Source organism: Lepus europaeus, chromosome 1 (assembly GCF_033115175.1).
Source record: "Lepus europaeus isolate LE1 chromosome 1, mLepTim1.pri, whole genome shotgun sequence".
Taxonomy (NCBI): Eukaryota; Metazoa; Chordata; class Mammalia; order Lagomorpha; family Leporidae; genus Lepus; species Lepus europaeus.
The window spans coordinates 655990-677840 of NC_084827.1; the positions used below are offsets into that span (position 1 = coordinate 655990).

At 56.2% G+C, this 21851-nt stretch overlaps 1 protein-coding gene across 1 annotated transcript in view; it reads right to left on the reverse strand.

Moving 5' to 3' along the window:
- KIAA1549 (KIAA1549 ortholog) overlaps nt 1-21851 on the reverse strand; it is a 150429-nt gene that overhangs the window by 40870 nt on the left and 87708 nt on the right. The window contains exons 12-14 of the mRNA XM_062190478.1: nt 18869-19053; nt 4895-5088; nt 443-558 (exon numbers count right to left, since the gene is read on the reverse strand). Coding sequence (XP_062046462.1) covers nt 443-558; nt 4895-5088; nt 18869-19053 — 495 coding nt within the window. The remainder of the gene's footprint in view (nt 1-442; nt 559-4894; nt 5089-18868; nt 19054-21851) is intronic.

Below are 21851 nucleotides of genomic sequence, written 5' to 3' on the forward strand. Positions count from 1 at the left end.
CAGACTCTAGTAAACTCTGCAACCGAGCTACCTGGTCAGTCCAGTGAGGCCTGAGTCTCAGGGGAGCGCCCTGTAGCGCAGAGGTCAAGTTCACTTCCCACCTGGGCTGAAGCTGCCTCTGACTCCCCGTGTGAACACGCCAAAGCCTCAGAGCACACACAGCGGCTGTGGGGTCCTGAGCTGAGAGGGGCCCGAGGAAGCCCCTGCGCCCTGGGACAGCTTTGGAGGCTGGCCCTGAGGCCCCTGCATGGCAGCCAAACAAGGCTGCACACCTCGGGGAACGCCCAGCCTCCAGCCTCAACAGACGCCAACTCGGCGTGAGGTGGAGGCCGTCACGGCTCGGCAAGTCCCCACATCCCACGGACTCAACGACCAACAGCTCAGCCCGCGGGCCCCTCACAGGACGGCTTTCTGGCATGGAGATGCGGGGGGAGGCACGCACCGCTCGGGGGCGCTCTGTGGACCTTGGCCTGCGGCGGGGCTGCCGGCGTCTTCTCTCCCGCGTCCCTCTCGCTGGACTCGTCGCTGACCGTGGAGTCGGCATCGGAGGGGGAGACCCTGCCAGTGACAAAGCACATCACAAACGTTAGAAACAGTGGACGGAGAGACTGAGTCACAGCAGCCTGCGTGCGGCGCCGGGCTCCCGGGGCGCCGTCCCAGTGTGCTCCTTCACAGGGGGGCCCCGTAAGGGTGCCCTGACCGCACGCAGCCGCTGCACTCAACAGGGGCCAGGAAGCCAGGCCGCATGGGAGGTCCCTGCCGCAGCTAGCGGGGCCGGAGGCCCAGCCCCCAGCCCCCAGCTGCTTCTGCACCTGCGGTCTAGGCCTGGCCCGGACAAGATCAACGAGGACCCAGGGGTCAGGCCCGGGGAGTCCCGGAGGGCCAGGGTCAGTGTGCAGCCCCTGAGTAACTCCCAGTGTTCTGGGAGATGCCTGTGCTGACCACACAGCTCCAACGGCCACCGCGGAGACTGGTTCCACACCCAGTGAAGGAACACCTGGACAGGAGGGACTCCATTTCGGAGCGCCTGAGACCCCATCCTGGGAAGGCACCCCCCCTCCCCTGTAAGACGCTGCTCTGAAACGAAGATCCCAAACAGACAACAGCAGTCCCCTACATCACACTTGGCTAAGCACAAAACCCCAGCCTGATGGCTCAAGCTTGGAAGCAGATGGGCCGCACCCGGGGTAATGATAAAGTGATTTGTCTATGTCCTACATATGAGTTAGCCAACACCTGATGAATGTCAAGATTATAACTGAAATTGTTAAGATCGTAACCGGTATTGGCAAGATTATAGTAGACACTAGTTTCACAGAGGCTTTAGGTCAGCTCGACCCTGGTAACCATGTATCCCCCCCACCGCCCCGATCCTAGCAACCTCCCAATTTTGTGGTTTCTGCCTTTATAAACCCTGTTGCTTTGGGTTTCAGGGTTGAGAGTTCTTTGGGGCACGAGCCCGCTCTCTACCGCCGGCAATAAAGGACAGTCAAATTTGACCAGTGTGTGGTGCACCTGTGTGCGCACGGCCAGGTACAACAGCAGCACAGAGACCAAGTCGCACCAGGCAGGGAGAGCCCTGTGGCGGTTAGCACGCCATCCATCCCTGCAGCCTGTGGAGGGCCCCGTGGTGGTTAGCACTGTCTCTCCCTGCAGCCTGCGGAGAGCCTGTGGTGGTTAGCACTGTCTCTCCCTGCAGCCTGTGGAGGGCCCTGTGGTGGTTAGCACTGTCTCTCCCTGCAGCCTGTGGAGAGCCCCGTGGCGGTTAGCACGGTCTCTCCCTGCAGCCTGCGGAGGGCCCCGTGGTGGTTAGCACTGTCTCTCCCTGCTGTGGTGGTTAGCACTGTCTCTCCCTGCAGCCTGCGGAGGCCCTGTGGTGGTTAGCACGGTCTCTCCCTGCAGCCTGTGGAGAGCCCCGTGGTGGTTAGCACTGTCTCTCCCTGCAGCCTGTGGAGGGCCCCGTGGTGGTTAGCACTGTCTCTCCCTGCAGCCTGTGGAGGGCCCCGTGGCGGTTAGCACGGTCTCTCCCTGCAGCCTGCGGAGGGCCCCATGGTGGTTAGCACGGTCTCTCCCTGCAGCCTGCGGAGGGCCCCGTGGTGGTTAGCACTGTCTCTCCCTGCAGCAGCGTGGAGGGCCCTGTGGTGGTTAGCACGGTCTCTCCCTGCAGCCTGCGGAGGGCCCCGTGGCGGTTAGCGCTGTCTCTCCCTACAGCCTGTGGAGAGCCCCGTGGTGGTTAGCACTGTCTCTCCCTGCAGCCTGTGGAGGGCCCTGTGGTGGTTAGCACTGTCTCTCCCTGCAGCCTGTGGAGAGCCCCGTGGTGGTTAGCACTGTCTCTCCCTGCAGCCTGCGGAGGGCCCCGTGGCGGTTAGCACTGTCTCTCCCTGCAGCCTGCGGAGGGCCCTGTGGTGGTTAGCACTGTCTCTCCCTGCAGCCTGCGGAGGGCCCCATGGTGGTTAGCACGGTCTCTCCCTGCAGCCTGTGGAGAGCCCCGTGGTGGTTAGCACTGTCTCTCCCTGCAGCCTGCGGAGGGCCCCGTGGTGGTTAGCACGGTCTCTCCCTGCAGCCTGCGGAGGGCCCCGTGGCGGTTAGCACGCCGTCCATCCCTGCAGCCTGTGGAGGGCCCTGTGGCGGTTAGCACGGTCTCTCCCTGCAGCCTGTGGAGAGCCCTGTGGTGGTTAGCACGGTCTCTCCCTGCAGCCTGCGGAGGGCCCCGTGGTGGTTAGCACGGTCTCTCCCTGCAGCCTGCGGAGGGCCCTGTGGTGGTTAGCACTGTCTCTCCCTGCAGCCTGCGGAGGGCCCCGTGGCGGTTAGCACGGTCTCTCCCTGCAGCCTGTGGAGAGCCCCGTGGTGGTTAGCACTGTCTCTCCCTGCAGCCTGCGGAGGGCCCTGTGGTGGTTAGCACTGTCTCTCCCTGCAGCCTGCGGAGGGCCCCGTGGCGGTTAGCACGGTCTCTCCCTGCAGCCTGTGGAGGGCCCCGTGGTGGTTAGCACGGTCTCTCCCTGCAGCCTGCGGAGGGCCCCGTGGTGGTTAGCACGCCGTCCATCCCTGCAGCCTGCAGAGGGCCCTGTGGTGGTTAGCACTGTCTGTCTCTCCCTGCAGCCTGCGGAGGGCCCCGTGGTGGTTAGCACGGTCTCTCCCTGCAGCCTGCGGAGGGCCCCGTGGTGGTTAGCACTGTCTCTCCCTGCAGCCTGTGGAGGGCCCTGTGGTGGTTAGCACTGTCTCTCCCTGTAGCCTGCGGAGGGCCCCGTGGCGGTTAGCACTGTCTCTCCCTGCAGCCTGCGGAGGGCCCTGTGGTGGTTAGCACTGTCTCTCCCTGCAGCCTGCGGAGGGCCCCATGGTGGTTAGCACGGTCTCTCCCTGCAGCCTGCGGAGGGCCCCGTGGTGGTTAGCACTGTCTCTCCCTGTAGCCTGTGGAGGGCCTGTGGTGGTTAGCACTGTCTCTCCCTGCAGCCTGTGGAGGGCCCTGTGGTGGTTAGCACTGTCTCTCCCTGCAGCCTGCGGAGGGCCCCATGGTGGTTAGCACGGTCTCTCCCTGCAGCCTGTGGAGGGCCCTGTGGTGGTTAGCACGGTCTCTCCCTGCAGCCTGTGGAGGGCCCTGTGGTGGTTAGCACTGTCTCTCCCTGTAGCCTGTGGAGGGCCTGTGGTGGTTAGCACTGTCTCTCCCTGTAGCCTGTGGAGGGCCCTGTGGTGGTTAGCACTGTCTCTCCCTGCAGCCTGTGGAGGGCCCCGTGGCGGTTAGCACGGTCTCTCCCTGCAGCCTGCGGAGGGCCCCGTGGTGGTTAGCACGGTCTCTCCCTGCAGCCTGCGGAGAGCACCGTGGCGGTTAGCACGGTCTCTCCCTGCGGCCTGCGGAGAGCACCGTGGCGGTTAGCATGCCGTCCATCCCTGCAGCGGCAGCGTGGAGAGCCCAGCCACTGCTTCCCAGAGGGCAGGCTGCTGAGCCCATGGGAGAATGTGCAGGCTCTGAGACGACAGGACCGAATGTTTATAACAAGACTAAGTACCAGGCGAGAAAAGCCACCCTGCAGAATCTTCCCAGCATATCAAAGCATCTTTAAGGATTCGACCTCTCTTAGCCTGCAGAGAGTTAAGCGAACAGCAACTCTCCTTTGTAAAGCTCCTGTTCCGACACCCATTACCTTCTCAGAACTGGGCCAGGCCCCGGGGAGGTTTTCTGACACACCACTGCAGATTTTGGTATGCACGTGTGCTCCTCTTTGCTTTAGCAACAAATCAGAATGTGTGGCCCTTAGCTCAAAGGGAGATGGACAACTGGCCGTGGCCTGAGGATGCTCCGATCTCAACTCAGCAAAACCTAACTGTGCCCTCTGCCTTTCTCCGGCACAGCCTGGCCCTGCTCGTGGGGCAGGGTTTGCTGGGGGGCTTCCAGGTGTCTGGAGGAAGCAGCAACAACTCTCCAGGTTCTGTACTCAGTGAGAGCGATGGAAATCGATGGGGCATGGAGGGCGGGCAGGGAGGAGGCCATGGAGAGGCGCTGTGCTAACAAGGGTGACAGCGTGGGCAGCCGAGGACACAGCCGGCACGGAAGGGTGCGGCCATGGCCACGGAGTCGCCAGTGAGCCGGGCCAGGGCCAGGCAGCCAGAGCCGGCTGAGTGCACGCCAGGCACCTCTCACGTGTTCCCTCTGCTATGATCCCCACCGGGCCTGGCACCTGACCCCGAAATACACAGGCGGGGGCGGGATGGCCATGTGGCCGCAGCGGCGATGCACAACCCTACATGCTCTGGGCAAAGAGGCCGCGAGGCCTCCAGGCCACTCACTGGGCTCCGGACCACAGCCCCGGGCAGGGCTCACGGCATCGCGCGGTGGACACACAGCCTGAGAGCAAAGGCAGCCCCCGAGAGGGGAGCCACCGCAGGACGCCACACTCACCTTCCCCGGTGGCGGAGGTCCTTGGCGGGGGCCTTGGGCTTGGGGCTGGGCACGTCTCCATTCTCCGACGGCGTGGCGTGGTCCTTGGCAGGCCCCGGCAGCGGCGCTGGCTCGTGAATGATCAGGATGTCGTCCTTGTGCTGCCCCAGGTGCTGCTTAGCGAAGTCGAAGCCCTTCACGCTGGGGATCTGCAGCTGGAACACACACGCAGAGAGCCCACAGTGAGCGCAGGACCCGAGGGCGTGGGGGCAGCGGCGACTGGGCCCCGCAGGCCCCTGCGTGCCAGCTCTGCGGGCGCCTGGCCTCTGAAGAAATGGCGGACACTCCTCCGCTCCAGACACCGGGCAGGGGGCAGACGAGGAGGCGGGATCAGCAGCAGCTGGACCGTCAGGTGGCGAGTCCTGGACAGGGGTGACACGGAGGGAAAGGGGCGGCCCACGAGCCATGGGGAGCCGGGGCTGAGGACAACAGTCTTCGAGGCCTTTCGGGCTGGGATGCCCCCTTGCCAGCCATCCAGACAGGTGACGTGTGGGGGAGGGGAGGGTCTTCAAGGCGCATACAGAGTGCTTGGGTGAAATGTTGGCCGGCGGCTCCATTGTCTGGGGCTAAGAAGGGGGAAAAGACCGAAGGGAGAAGATGGGTGACTGCGAGGAGACAGGATCGGGAAGCCCAACGAACAGACGCCACGGAAGTAAGGGATTCCCAGGGAGAGCGGCTCGCAGAAGTGATCGGAGCGCGCAGCTACAGGACAAAGGGGACTTCAGAAAAAGCCCACCGCCCACACTGGCGGGGCAGGGGTCCTCCCCGGGGATTCCTGGTACCGACCCTGACCCCAGGCCCAGGGAGGCCGGTCTCTGCCTCCAGACCTGGAGCGAGGCAGGGAAGATTCACCGGGGCACCCAGAGACGTGGACAGTGGAAGGGCCAGGGAGAGCGTTGACAGTTTCCTAACTGCAGGTGGTGTGGGAGGGGCTCCTGGGCAGGCGTGCCCCCCACAGAGCCCTCATGGGTAGGCTGGAGTCACAGCTGCACACAGGCCCCTGAGGAAGGAGACACTTAGCCAACACGCTGCTTGCAGAAGCAAGGGGTTTTGACCTGTGTTATGCACGGATGAATGACAACACCAGTGCTCAGGTCTGTGTTAGGTCACCACTTAGGTGGTCTAACACCAAAACCCTGCATCCTAGAAGAGTAGCCTGCAATCATGGATCCTGCCAGCAGAGGGAGACAAAACTTACTGCAAACAGAGAGTTACTTGGAGACAAAAGGCTAACACGGATGTGCCTGTATTTTCCAATCAGAACAGCAGCGTTGCAGGGCAGGCCACTCCACACACAGCCCTCAGGCCAGGAACAGTGTGAAAACAGCCCACGACTGCACTCCATGGCAACTCCTGTCCCAACAAGTTTACTTCCTCCTCCATGAGACTGGATCAGTACCTGAACCCCAGGGGTACAGGGGTCCCACTCCAGGTGCACAACCTGTGTTTGCGCTGTGACCCAGCAGTGACTCCCATGCAGGGGCCTGTGAGCCCCCCACCTCCCTTTAGAAAGGGCTCTGCTCCCATTGCACAGAGACGGCCCCTCCACCTTACCCCAGTGGGCTGTGCTGTCCAGAGGTGCGGAAACCCCTGAGTGGCAAATGAAAAGGACAACTCAGGACTGTGGGTTCGGCAGGCCCCAAGCAAACGTGTGTTGGGGTGTCCCTTCTCTTCTACCTTAGGTGTGTCTTTCAGAGATGTGGCCAGGGTCACAGTCTACACTGGGATGACGTAAACTCAGCTATGCTGTAGGGGAGGCAGCAGAGGCAGCCGCGTGCCTGTTTCACAGCTTCGCCTCTGCCGTCTCCAGCCACCAAAGAACACTTTGCTGCAGGGCAAGGACCCAGGGAGAACAAAGCAAGGAGGCGGCCCTCAGAAGTCCCAAAGCCTCACTTCAGGCTGGTCAGAAACTCACGATGCGCTCTGTGCTTTGTTGTCTTAGAAACGAACGGCTCCAGGGGCCGCGCTGTGGCACAGCAGGTAAAGCCGCCGCCTGTGACACCCCCATGTGGGCACCAGTTCAAGTCCCGGCTGCTCTACTTCCGATCCAGCCCCCTGCTAGTGCAACTGGGAAAGCAGCAGAAGATGGCCCAAGTCCTCGGGCCCCTGCACCCACATGGGAGATGCGGAAGAAGCTCCTGGCCCTTGGCCTCAGTCTGGCCCAGCTCTGGCCCTGTGGTCATCCGGGGGGTGAACTCACGGATGGAAGACCCCTCTCTCTCTCTCTGCCTCGCCCTCTCTCTATATAACTCCAACTTTCAAGTAACAAACACCAGGCTTGGAGCAGGGGAACTGCTTCTCCTCGCCCCCGCCGCCCCCCAGCTGCACAGAGCGCCATCCGCAGCAGGGAGAAGCTGCACAGGGCACCTCCACCCGCTCCTCCCAGCACCGAGTCAGTCAGGGCAAGGCACAGGGTAAAGGACAGACCCCTGCGCCCTGCAGCTGCGGGGGTTAGGGGCATCGGCCCCAGAGCTACGCTCATGTACGATGCATGATGTGAGCAAGGGGGCTAACATCAGAAGCAGCCCCTAAAATAATCCACTCCCACCCTGGGAGATCTGGGTAAGGACCCCACTACACCCTACAACTCCAGGTCTAACAATTCGTTCTAAATTTCTCAGTGCCATGGGAATCTGCCCAGTGGACACAGGGAAGAACCCACCCTCATTCCACCTCTCTGGACTCACCCCAGATAGTAACACCTCCTGGGTACCTTGTGGTCACCCTGTAGGACTGGAGCAGGGTCCAGTTCACATCCCCGAGTCCTAGGACCAGGGCTGCTGGTGTCACAGCCCAGCGCCGCCGGGCTCTCCCAGGACCAGGGCTGCTGGTGTCACAGCCCAGCGCCGCCGGGCTCTCCCAGGACCAGGGCTGCTGGTGTCACAGCCCAGTGCCGGTCGGGCTCTCCTGGCAGGACCTGAGGAAGGGTCCACAGGTATCTCACCGTCCTGGAGCCACAGCAACTGGCACCACCAGCCCAGCATCACTCAGGCTTCCCAGGAGGATGGGGGCAGCCACCCCTGTCTCCTCAGCACCAGGAACAAGGTCCTGGCTGTCACATTCCCCAGGGACACTGACACTGAATTCTATGGACCAAAGTACACTCCCAGGTAAACCCTTATTCATCTCAAAATCACACTTCCGTCCCTACGAACTGCAGCAGGCTAGACCAGTGTGTCACTCACAGACACAGCTGGCACTAAGGAAAAAGAACTCCCTCAGAGCCCACTCCCCTGGGCTCACCTAGAGCCAGAGCCAAAGCAGCCAGGTGACGCCCTGCACACCAGCTAACCTGTGTCCTTTCCAAGAAGACCGACTCCATGAGGAAGAAGGGCGAGTACACCAGGTGTGCAGACGTCAACATGGGCATAGCAGACGTGAAGACGCAGGAGCACCAGCCTCCAAAGAGCACACGCCTCCAGAACTGGCCTGAACTGAAGGACACTACGAAGTGACGGCCACAGAATCAGGAGAGCGGCTGTACGGACACTCAGTGAGGTGCAAGAGGACAGAGACAGACAAAGGAAATCCGTGAGTGGCGTGAACGGAAGTGTTGCCAAGGAGACGGAGAACCACACAGGGGGTTTAGAGATGAAATCGTCAGTGAAATAAAAAATACGATTGAGTGCTTTAACAGCAAAGAAGACCAGAGGGAAGAATTTCTAACCTCAAGGACAAGAATTAAGAAATAACAATATAATAACACAATCAGACAAAATAGAGAGGAATTAAAAAGAATAAAGAAAGTCTACACTAAATATGGGACACAATTAGAAGACCAAATATTTGATTCACAGGTATTCCTGAAGGAGAAGAAAAGGAAAAAGCCACCGAGAACCTGATAAATGAAGCAACTGTTGAACATTTCCCAGGTCTAGAAAAAGATATGGACATCCAGGTCCCAGAAGCTCAAAGAATCCCAAGCAGACTCAACCAAAAAAGTCTTCTCCAAGGCAAGCTGTCATCAAATTGACATCAAAGACAAGGAGAGAATCCTGAAGACAGTGAGAGAAAAGCGTCAAGAGACAAAGGAAAACCAATGAGATTAACATCAGACTTCTTAGTGGAAACTCTACAGGCAAGGAGAGAGTGGACTGGTATATTCAAGGTCTTAGAAGAAAAAATGTCCAACCAAGATTATTATACCCAGCAAAGCTATCCTTTAAAAGTAAAGACAAGGGGCTGGTGCTGTGGCACAGCAGGTGAGGCTGCCGCCTGCAGTGCCAGCATCCCACATGGGCACCGCTTTGAGTCCTGGCTGCACCACTTCTGATCCAGCTCTCTGCTGTGGCCTGGGAAAGCAGTGGAAGGTGGCCCAAGTCCTTGGGCCCCTGCACCCACGTGGGAGATGCAGAAGCAGCTCCTGGATCCTGGATTCAGATCAGCTCAGCTCTGGCCATTTTTGCTATATGGGGAGTGGACCAGCAGATGGAACACCCCCCCACACACACTCCATCTCTCTCTGCCTCTGTCTCTCTGTAGCTCTGCCTTTCAAATAAATAATGAATCTTGAAAAGTGAAGACAAAATAAAGCATTTGCCAGATAAGCAAAAGCAGAATTCACCACCACCAGCCCAGCCTTACAAGACATTCTGAAGGCTGTCCCGCATTGGAAGCAAACATGAAAACACGGGCCGCCAGCAAATTAACTGACAGAGCTGGTGGAGTCATTACCCAACCAACAAAATGACAGGTCTTCGTTCTTATCCCCCAGTATTAACCTTGAATGTAAAAGGATTACACCCACCAACCAGAAGACTCCGGCTGGCTAAACGGATAGAAGACCATGACTACACCCTATGCTGCCCACGAGAAACTCTCTTTACAAAGATACACGCAGACTGAAGGTGAAGGGCTGGGAAAAGATAGACCAGGCAAATGGAAACCAAAAGCAAGCAGGTATAGCTATCGTAATATCAGATAAAATAGACTTTAAATCAAGAACTGTAGAAACAGATAAAGGAGGACACTACATTTCGATAAAAGGTTCAATTCAGCAAGAAGACATTAACAATCATAAATATATACGCACCCAGTGAGACCACCCAGATGTATACAGAAAATACCATCAGACCTAAAGGAGGCGGCAGACTCTAATACAACCATGGTGGGGGACTTACACCCCACCCTCATCCAAGGCCAGATCACCCAGACACACTGGCATGGAGCACACGGCTCTGATACACGTTTCCAGGACATTTCACTCTACAGCCACAGAACACACGCGCTTCCCATCACCGCATGGAACACTTTCCAGGGCAGACCACAAACTAGGCCACAAATCACGTCTCGGCAAATTTAAAAAGATGGAAACCATACAATGTATCTTATCAGACCATAAAGGGATAAAACTAGAAATCAGTAAGAACAATAGAACACTCATAAATATTTAGAAATTAAACAAGCTACTGAATGATCAATGGGTCACTAAAGAAATTAAAAAGGAAATAAAAAGCTTTATTTTTTTTTTGACAGGCAGAGTTAGACAGTGAGAGAGAGAGAGAGAGAGACAGAGAGAGAGAAAGGTCTTCCTTTTTCTGTTGGTTCACCCCCCAATGGCCGCTGTGGCCAGCACACTGCGCCAATCAGAAGCCAGGAGCCAGGTGCTTCTCCTGGTCTCCTGTGCAGGTACAGGGCCCAAGCACTTGGGCCATCCTCCACTGCACTCCCGGGCCACAGCAGAGAGCTGGACTGGAAGAGGGGCAACCGGGACAGAATCCGGTGCCCCAACCGGGACTAGAACCCGTGGTGCCAACGCCACAGATGGAAGATTAGCCTAGTGAGCCATGGCGCCGGCCAGGAATAAACTTAACCAAAGACGTGAAAGATCTCTGTGATGAAAATTATCAAACATTGATTAAGGAAATCATCGAGGACACAAAAAATGGGAAGATATTCCTTGTTCATGGTTCAGAAGAAACAATATCATTAAAATGTCTATACTATCTAAAGCAATGTACAAACTCAATGCAACCCCTATCAGAATACCAATGGTATTCTTTATAGATAGCACAAAAAAAATCCTAAAATTCATAGGGAATCAGAAAAGATCCAGAATAGTCAAAGCGATCCTGAGAAAAAAAAAAAAGCCAAGCTGGAGGCATCACAATACCTGATTCCAAAGCATACAGCAAAGCTATAGTAATTGAAACAGCTTGGTACTGGCAAAAATGTTAAGACATAGATCAATGGAACAGAATAGAGAGCCCAGAAATTAATCCACACACAGATGGCCAACTGATTTTTGACAGAAGAGCTCAGACCATACAGTGGAGTAAGGGTAACCTATTCAACAGAAGGTGCTGGCAAAACTGGGTGTATATATGTAGAAGAACGAAGTTAGATCCGTACCTCTCACCTTATACAGAAATCAACCCCAGATGAATCAAAGACCTAAATTTAGGACCTGACACTATGAAGCTACTGAAACTCCAACACATTGGTGTAGGGGTGACTTCTCAGAGAAGTCACGCACAGGAAACAAACACAAAACTAAACGAGCAGGACCACATCTAACTCAAAGCTGATAGAGTGAACAGACATCCAACAGGATGGGAAAAATTATTTGCAAATCACCTGACAAAGGATTAATATCCCGAATATATCAGCAACTTAAAAAACTCAACAACAGGCCAGTGCCACGGCTCACTAGGCTAATCCTCTGCCTGCGGCGCTGGCACCACGGGTTCTAGTCCCGGTTGGGGCACCGGATTCTGTCACGGTTGCCCCTCTTCCAGGCCAGCTCTCTGGTGTGGCCCGGGAAGGCAGTGGAGGATGGCCCAAGTCCTTGGGCCCTGCACCCACATGGAAGACCAGGAGGAAGCACCTGGCTCCTGGCTTTGGATCGGCGCAGAGCGCCGGTCATAGCAGCCATTTCGGGGGTGAACCAAGGGAAGGAAGACCTTTCTGTCTGTCTCTCTAACTCTGCCTGTGGGGAAAAAAAACTCAACAACAAGAAAACAACAAATTAAACTGAGAAACAGGCAAAGGACTCCAATAGACAGTTCTCAAAAGAACAAATAGAAATCACAAGCAAATACAGGAAACAGCGTTCAACACCACTAGCCATCAGGGAAATGCAAACCAAACGCACAGGGAGATACCACCCCACCGCTGTCAGCATGGCTGGAATCTGTGTGTTACAGACAGTAACAAACGCGGTGAGGACGTGGAGCAAGGGGAGCGCTTACACACGTTGGTGGGAACGCAAAGTAGTGCAGCCACTGTGGAAAACAGCCTGGAGACTGCTTACAGAACTAGCAACAGACGTGCCACGTGATCCAGCATCCCACCGCCGGGTGTACACCCGAAGACTTGAACACAACTCCAGAGACACCTGCACCCCACGTTCACAGCAGCACTGGGCACAGCAGCCACGATGTGGAACCAACCAATGGGTAGAGAAAGCGTGGTATGCATACAAAGAATGAAAGTCCACCAGTTGCAGCACAATGGACACAGCTGGAGGACGTCACCCTGAGTGAGATAAGCTGGGCACAGAAAGACAAACACCACATGTGCCCCTCATATGTGGGAGCTCACATTTACAAAAACACAAATGTCTGTGCGCACCAGTATTGCTGCAAACATAGTTTTGTAAAGCTTCGTTCTATGCCTTTGTCAAACCAATGGTTAAGAATGTAATACAACTATAGTTCTAATGATCTGTGATTACATTAAAATGTACTGTATATGGGTGAAATGGTCGTTTTTCCATTCAGTTATTGTTTACAGCTGTTGTCTACATTCCTACTAAACTTGAGTCTTTTGCTTTTTACTTGTTAAACTTCTTATACAGTTAAGTATTACGCCTTTTTACTGTAATGTAATTTTAAAATACGACACCTCAAAAACTGAAAAAAAAGAGAAAGGGAGAAGGGAGAGTGGAAAGGAGGGAGGGAGGAGAGAGGGAAGAGGGCGGAGAGAAGGAGGGAGGGAGGGAGGAGGGGTACCATTATGTTCTTAGAACCGGATCTACAAATCACACCCAATCTGCTAAAAACTGATTAAAAATTAAAACAGAAAACTATGAAAAATGAGCACTGGGCGGGCCTGTGGGCCTGTGTTCAGGTCCCGTGAACGCATGTGCAGCTCACTGCCCCTCACGACGCTCTTGTCTGTTCATTGTCTCAGGTACTCTTTAGATGCCTGCGTCACCACAGGTTCGGATTCTGTGGTCACAGTTCACAGCCACCATCACTGTGCTCCACAAATCGCACTCGACCAGTCCAGTGCACTCTCTGCTGCTGCAAATTCCCACGAAGATTTCACTGCACACTGCAAAGTTTCTAAAAGGGGCAGGCAGCTGGTGCAGCCGCTGGCCTCCCACTATCAGAGTGCCTGGTTCGAATCCCGGCTCCTGTTTCAGATCCAGCTTCCTGCTAATGTACACCCTGGGAGGTAGCAAATGATGGCTTTAGGTGTGTCCCTGACACCCACAGGGGAGAACTGGATGGAGTTCATGCTCCTGGCTTTGGCCTGGCCCAGCCCTGGCTGTTGTATTTGGAGAGTGAACCAGCAGACAGAAGATCAAGACTGACCTCTTTGTCTCACTCTTCCCCCATCTCTCTAGCTTTCAAATAAAATAAAAAATATTTTTATTTTGTGTTTTTTCACTTCATTTATTTGAAAAAAATACATTTTTAAAATTTAAAAATGGGTAGAGAAAAAAGCAGGCAAGCTAGAGTCAAAATCCATTCCAGGTGATTACAATGGGATCTTCTCTCTCAGACACTAATTTTATATCAAAATCTATGAAATACATAAATATCAATTTCACCTTAAGTTATAAATCTTCTTATACAATTCTCAAGTACCCACTGGTCACGCCTCTTTAAGATAGCTGAGAACACTGAGATTTGACACCAGTTATTCACAGCTGATACTAAAAACCCCAACACCAGCAACCGCCAGTGTCTAGCTTGTTGGTAACCCCAGCTGCACCTCATTTTAGCTCCATGAGCAAAGTGTCTGCAAGTGAGAGTAAGAGATTCAACCGGGGGCCGGCGCCGTGGCGCACTTGGTTAATCCTCCGCCTGCGGTGCCGGCATCCCTTATGGGCGCCGGGTTCTAGTCCCGGTTGCCCCTCTTCCAGGCCAGCTCTCTGCTGTGGCCCGGGAGTGCAGTGGAGGATGGCCCAGGTGCTTGGGCCCTGCACCCGCATGGGAGACCAGGAGAAGCACCTGGCTTGTGGCTTCAGATCAGTGCAGCGTCGGCCATAGCGGCCATTTGGGGAGTGAACCAACAGAAGGAAGACCTTTCTCTCTGTCTCTCTCTCTCACTGACTACAACTCTACCTGTTAAATAAATTTTTAAAGAAAAATTTAAAAATAGAGATTTAACCAACAGTCATTCAGCCATCACCACCACCATTCAACAAAGGTGGTGAAACCCTGCTATGGCATAGCTGGTGCATTCTGGAGCAAGGGGGTGACTCCCACCGGCTGAAGGAGAAGCTGCAGACTGCTTCCTCCAAGCGAAGGGCCCCGAGGCAGCCATCCCTGGAGAGCCGTCTGCACAGCCAGTCTGGGCCCTGGCAAACTCCCAGGCCTCACCCAGGAAACGGGCAGAAAAGCTCAGGTGAGCGCCCTGCACCAATGCCACAGCACCAGGCCAACGACATGGGCGGCATCGTTACAGCTGCAGGGCCGGACGAGCGGCAGAAGCAGCCGCGTTCGGAAGCATCGCACACAGCCATGGAAACGAACCGGGGCTCGGCAGATGGTACGTCAGCCCAGGGTGTGACACACGGTGACACCTGCCAACCAAGTGTGGGGAACCAAGGACAGGGCATGTGGGGGCCGGCACTGTGGTGCCAGGGGTTAAGCCACAGCCACGTCCCATGTGGGCAATGGTTCAAGGCCCCACTGCTCCACTTCCAGGCCTCCTCCCTGCTCATCGCACCTGAGAAGCAGCGGGTGATGGCGCGATGCTTCAGTTCCCGCCACCTGCGAGGGAGACCCAGCTGGAGTTGCAGGCTCCGGGCTTCAGCTGCGAGAGCCTGTTGCAGCCATCTGGGGAGTAAACCAGCAGATGGAAAGAAAACCTGCCACTCTGCCTTTCAAATAAATAAGTCTTAAAAGGCGTGAAAAGCGTGTATGTCATAAATGAAATGTAAGTCCTGCTGACTTGCTGTCCATCTGTTTCCTAACATCTTTAAATACATCCAGCTGGATCCTGCCACCTACAGGCGAGGTGAGTCACCTCCTTCCATAGCAACAGCAGCGGGCTACTCAGCGGCACTCAAGGGTGGCACAAAAGCCAGCTCCAGACGGAGGGAGACTCAGAGGGAGCCCCTGCCCCCCTGCCCCTGCAGCATTCCTACTCTCCAGACCACATTTCGGAGTTTGCCCAATTCTTCTCAGAAGAATCCAGAGCCGAGTCCGGTCGGCACGGCATCTGTAGTGGCCACGTGCAGGAGTGGTCTCCATCCGCTCTCCACAGAAGAGGCGCGAGATGAATCTGAGCCTTCAGCACTCGTGTTAGGCACCGCTGATTTCTGAACGGGACGGCTCCTTTAATGCAGCAGAGGGGACAGGCTGCCCTGCCTGTGCCCCACCGGACCGGAGGCCTGGCGGAGCTCAGCTAAGCCACGGGACAGACGCCCGGCCCATGTCAAAGCATAAATACAACCAGAGGCAAAGTCCCCAGTCCCCGGGCCAGCCTGAGCCCCTGCGAAGGAGCAGGGAAGATGACCGTGGAAGCCGCTGAGCAAATTCCAAAGGCGCCTGAATGAAAACGAGCAATCGCGCACGGAGCGCCGCCGTGAGCACGGATACCTGCTTGCTGTACTCTGTGGAAGTCCCTGAGCGACCGTGCTATCTCCATTTAGAAGGTGCGGACGGGCAGAGCTACTGCCATCTGTCTGTCTTCGGCACTCACAGCACAGGGACCCCGGCAGGACTCCCTGGTGCTGCCCGCTCCGGGCCACAGTGGCTGTGCACCTACATACTGGACTTCAGGGGGATCCCTGTGGGGTCAAAGAGCGACCTGAGGGGGTGAGCAGGATTTGGCCAGGATGGAGGAAATGCTCACAGAGCTCCTGTCCACGGCCCCGTCCACACAGCTCCCCAAGCGGTCCACGCAGATGGGAATGTCTCCAAGCTGCTCTCCTCCCTCCTGAAACCCTCCGATGGCTGCCTACCACACTGCCCACAGCGTAACTTCCGGTCCCTTCCGTGGCCTGACAGCCTCCCAGAGCCCGGCCCTCTGCCGCCTGCATGTTGGCTGTGCCTCTCCTCCCTTCCTGGGCTCCTCACCATCACCGTGGGACCGGTCGGTGCCATCTCCCCCACCTTCCCACCTGCTCTCAGAGGGTGCAGGCACCCACGCTCTCCAAGTTCCCACGACATAGCTGCCCGGCCAGCATGTGGAGGACCCATCCTTGTCCCTGGCGAAGCCCTCGGGGGCGGAGGTGACTGGGCCTGGCCTCTTGCCTCAGAGCAAAAGCTCGGTATTTGGAGACTAAAGGTCCAGGGCCTGCGGCGGCTCCCTCCGGCTGCCCGCGGTGCCAGCCTGTCCACTGCCCCGTGGGCCGGGGCCCCCAGCCACTGCCATCCATGAAGAGGATCTGGACTGGAGCTGCTTAGGTAACGCAACAAGCGATGACTTTGGACTCCCGCTGAGAGAATGCGGGGTCTTGTCTACTCTAGGAAGTAAGACGGGCCCTGCCTCAAAGCACGACAGAAGGCGCTCTCCGGGGCCATGTTTGACCCCATGTACTCCTAGACCATCTGAAGAGGGGGCGGGGGCCTGGTTTGGGGTCTGCAGATTTAGCCTTTCCAGATGTCCTCAGCTCTGGGATTTGCTGACGGACCCGGGAGAGTGCTGGCGAGGTGGCGCCAACGGCAGGGCCAGCAGCGCAGGGCAAAGACAGAGCCATGCGAGGAGGAGACGGAGCAGCGGCAGCACCCGGCTGGTGGCCCTCGCTCTCGCTGGGCCATCAGGGAAGACAGGCCTGGGAAGCAGGCAGGTCAGTTTTTAAACTCAAGGAAGAGCATCGTTTTGCTGTCACCAACACACGGCCAGAGCTACACGGTGGACCATGATGCCCTCAAAGCAAGATGGGGCCTGGGGAACGCTGGCAACGTCCTCCCAGCCCCCACCCGGCACTGTCAGGAGCCAGCTGTTCCCCGACAGAATCCACCGGCCGAAGGCTCTGCCAGCACACACCCCGAACACACGGGCGGGTAGCAAAGGGAGCTCGCAAGGCCGGAGGCTGCTCATGCCGCACTGGGCTGCGGTGCGAAGCCATCTTGGAAGTAACTGCGAGAGGAGACAGCTCGGGAAACATCCTGTTTTCCACCCATCCTTGGAAGTTTACTGGAGTGACTGATAATGGATGTGCTTCTGTTGGGAAATGCAGACCACAAAAATCCCTAATTCAGAATCATCTCTACGGTTAGATCTCACGGGAGCCACATGCTCACCAGAACGAAATCACTCCCTAAACGACTGCTGATCTTATTACAGGGAAATTTACACTATGAATCATTCAGCGTGTGAAGTCCTTTCTGCCAGCCTGTTTTTCCATGCCATTCATTAGTAGAAAACAACAACAATGAAACCACCTAGCAACTATGTGAATAATAAATGAAGACGGATAATAAATATAACATTAATGCATAAAATGTGTCTATTATATACCTGGTAGCCAGAAGGTTGCAATTTAATCAAGATGTTGCATTGTTTGGTTAATCCATAAGAAGAAACAATAATACTTTTACAGGAGACACATTTTAAAGAACTTTTTCATTTAGCAGCAGGTTTGTCAAACACAGGATTTGTTCTACCAGGACAACCGAATGAAATTACAGGGTTCCTAGGGTAACCCTATTCCTTGGTCTTTTGCCTTTTTTCTCCCATATATATGAAGTGTTTTTTTTTTTTCTTTTGCCTTTTGCTTGCTTGGGTTTCTCAAGCCTTCGCAGGCCCACAGAGCGAATGCTCACACAGCAGGCTGACTGCCATGTCCACCCCTGGGGACACACCCTGAGCTAGGCGTCTGCAGCGGGCGCTTTCTCTAGGACACGGGCAAGGCTTTGCTCACACCGGGCAGGCTAGATGCCGGCCAGAAATCAACTTCTGAGCTCGGAAACCCCATGTGCCGGTCAACTACTCCAGAAACCGTTGGAACATATGTACAAAAAGAGAATTGCTGTTTTGATTAAAAAAAAAAAAAAAGTGAGTTGACTGCTTTGGAAAGACGCATGGAGAGAAAGAGTTGCTAAAAAAAAAAAGTGGGTGTCAAAGGAGGTGCTGGCGCAACCCAAGGCCGCAGAGTGCGGCGGGGGCACAGGAGCCAACAGACGGCCTAGAGTTCTGCAGCACAGGGCGCACTCTGCTCCCAGGGAGCCGGACCGGAAGTGCGCTTGTCACCTGGAAACCCGCCCAGGAGCCCTCAGTGCACCGACTCAAAGAAAGACAAAGACTGGCAATCCCGGCCCATTCACTATCTTCCAACAAGATGTCGAAGGCGTGGACTATGGTTTTAACGACAAGGTGGTCTTGCCCAAGTGGGTAAGTGGGGAGACAACTTGAGAGAGTGACCCAACAGAGCTGTGTGTGTGAGAGGCGAGACAGAGCCCCAGGAGGGGACAGCCTCCCTTGGCCCCTGCTCTCTGAAAGCCTCTGGCCACCTCCCGGCTGACTCTCCCTGGACTAAGCCCCCAGCAGAGCTCAGAACACACGCTGGGGGACACCGGCGACCCCGCCCCAGGCCTCAGGAAATACCCCCCATCTCGCAGCACCCGGTGACCTCCCGGCTGGCCCTCCCCAGACTAAGCCCCCAGCAGAGCTCAGAACACACACTGGGGGACACCAGTGACCCCACCCCAGGCCTCAGGAAGCCCCTCCCCACCTCTCAGCATCAGCAGCTGGTACCCCTCCCATGCCCACTCGCCCAGGTGCTGCGCCAGCGCTGGGGCCGGTCCTCACCTTCTGCCGCTGCTGGATGTTGGCCACAGTGTCCGGCTGGAAGTCCAGCTTGTCTGTGCGGCAGAGTTTCCAGTAGAGGATGGTGACGATCACCATGACCACCAGCACCGGGATGACCACGCCCACGATGACCCACAGGTTGTTGCTCTGCGACTCCGCTGATGGCCTCTTCACCCTGTCCACAGCTGCGGTGGGGATGAAGGCCCATTAGCAACTCGTGCCTTCCTTGGCAAGACTCGGCTCTCCAAGCCGTCCCCTCGTGACAACGGGAAACGTGAGCGAGCAAACACACATACAACGTGGACCTAGACATGGACGACATGAGGGACCACAGGGACACACACGGCCGGCCCAAAGACACGCGGCTGAATCCACGCCCACTGGGCTGGTCCCAGTCTGCTGACAATCTCGCCCCTAAATCTGCACCGCAGGGCGCCTCCGTACCCGAAGCTTCGTACCCCAGTGGCTGTCTTCAGAAGCGAAGGGAAAGGTAGCGGTACCTCTGGTACAGTCATGACCAGTGCGGTCAGCACAGCAAAGGCCCCAGGTCTCAGGAGGGCACCGGTTCCAGTCGGGTACTTCGTGGGAGGAAGCCTGTCCCCTGCCCCCCTCAGCACTCAAACTTTCTCTGGTTACCCCACAAACACACCCAAGGCTCGAGTGTGCCAGACACAGTTCTAAAGAGGGGACACAAGATCAGACAAGCGGACCAAGTCCCTGGGAGTCGGGGGAAGGCAGTTACCAAGTGACCGCGTCGCTCAGTAAGTTTTTACTGTGCCAGTGCCATCCATACTGTACCAGCGCGGATGCCGAGACACCGCACAAGCACAACCGCACCGGGCTGTTCCCCGTCAGCAGGGGACACAGACAGCAGCACTCCTGGCAGCAACAGCCGCACAGCCAGAAGACCGAACAACCCAGGTGTCCATCAACAGGTGACAGGAGAGACAAAACGCGGTGTGCCCACACGATGGAAAATCCCTCAGCTGCCAACGGGGAGGGGCTCCGACAGGCGCCACTCGGGGAGGAGAGACACTATGCTAAGCGAAAGGAGCCAGACACAAAAGAACAAATGGTGTATGGGCCGCTCGTAGGCGGTGCCCAGAACAGGCAAACCCACAGAGCCGTGGCGGCCGGGGCCGGGGGCACGGGGGCCGGGGAGCTGCTGCTGAATGGGGCTTCTGTTTGAGAAATGAGAAAGATCTGGAAACAGACAGTGTGAGAGTCACCAGCGCTGTGAATCCACCGAACGCCACCGAACTGGACGATGTAAACGGTTGAGACGGGAAACTCCGCTGCACGTATTTCAGCACCACAGCAACAATAAAGATGATCTCTACGTTTTTCCCGATGAGGCTTCGCTGTCGCTCTGGAAACCGAGCTCTCTCTGTCTTCTTTGCTCTCCTAGCTGCCTCCCTCCACCCCTGAAATGCGACCTTGGATCCAAGTGCTGAACTTGAGCTGCTTGCCGTGATTTCTAGGTTGCACTGCAGCGAACCTGCCAGGCCCCACACTACGGACGGGATGGCCCTCCCCACCTGCCTCGGTCCTCACCTCCCCGGGCTTGGCAAGGTCGTCCGTCGTCCTGAGCACTCCTCCCCAGGCCTCTGCCACCCCTGCTGCCCGTGTGCTCTGTGCTCGCCCTACACGGCTCAACGCTTCTCACGCTCGGGGCCTGGTCAGGAGTTCCACGAAGCCAGATGTCCTCTCCTCTCTGCCCACCTCCTCACCCTTGAAGGCCACTTCAGAAGAACTCACCTCTCCCTGGTCTAAACTCTTTAGTTTTGTTATCTTTGCTTTGCAAATAGCACGTCTTATGCATTTAAAATGCCTCTTCCTATGGAGATGCATCACCCTGCCACACCGCTCCTCTGCTCTTGTCTCGGCCGGTAATCTCACTCCCAGGCAGGGCTGAAGACTCAAGCTCTCACACCCGTGAGGGGCATTACCTGCTGTGGGACCAAATGCACATGCTCAAAGAGGCAACAACAGCAAAGGTTCTCGGTGCAGGTCTTCCTTTGGGTTGAGAACCCCGAGGGTGTGACAAGATCGGGATTAAGCATTCGGAATCAAATGCACTATGGAAAAAGCCCAAATTCGAACACAGATTCCTGAGACGTGCGGAAAGGTAGCAAAATGTTAAAAAAAAAAAAAATCTGGTATTTTTAACTTTGCTCTGAGCATAGTTTATACACGTAGCTAATTTTGCATAAAAACTGACAGCATAGACACAGTGACAGCACCAAACCGAGGAGCTGAGAGAACTGTGTGCTCTCTTCTTCACTCTAACCAAGGACAGCCCAGCTGAGACAGACCGATCTCTGGGGTCCCCAAGGCCGGGACTGGCCCTGGTGCTGCCGGGGCTCCCATCTACCACCAACCCCGGAGCCCCAAGACTGTTGCCCGCGTGGTTTCCGGTGTGCACTGAGCAAAGAGAGGGGGCAGGACCAGATGGAAGGGGGTGTGAAGGTACGCAGATGCTGTTGCAATCAACCTTGTTTAAAATGTCGAGTGCTCGGGGTGAGTGCAGGCAGGAACGTCACTCAGAGGGAGGCGTCAGCAAGTGCGGCAGTGGTTTCCTCCCCTGCGCTGGTGTGCAACCACTCTCCAATACAGCGACAGGAGCTGCAGAGGGAAGCCTGCTCCCACGCTGCCGCCGTCGCCCACTCGATGGAGAGCGTCGCCCATCGTCCACACCCCGTGCGTCTCAGGGACGAGGGACCCTTCCTCTGCCGAGGACGGCTTCAACGCCACTGCTCGGCTCGCTTTTTCAAACTGCCCCGTCTCCTACAGATTTCTTTTTTTGCAAAGAGTTTTTAATACTCTCAGATGCTGGATTTCTTCCCAACATTTATTTACCCCTGCATGGCTGGGAGCGAGTGTCACTGTGCTCTTACAAGGAAGGCTCTTCAGATCAGAAGGAGAAAACATCCCCATTAAAACCCTCTGATTCATAAAGGTCTATTTAGAGAAACATGCTCGC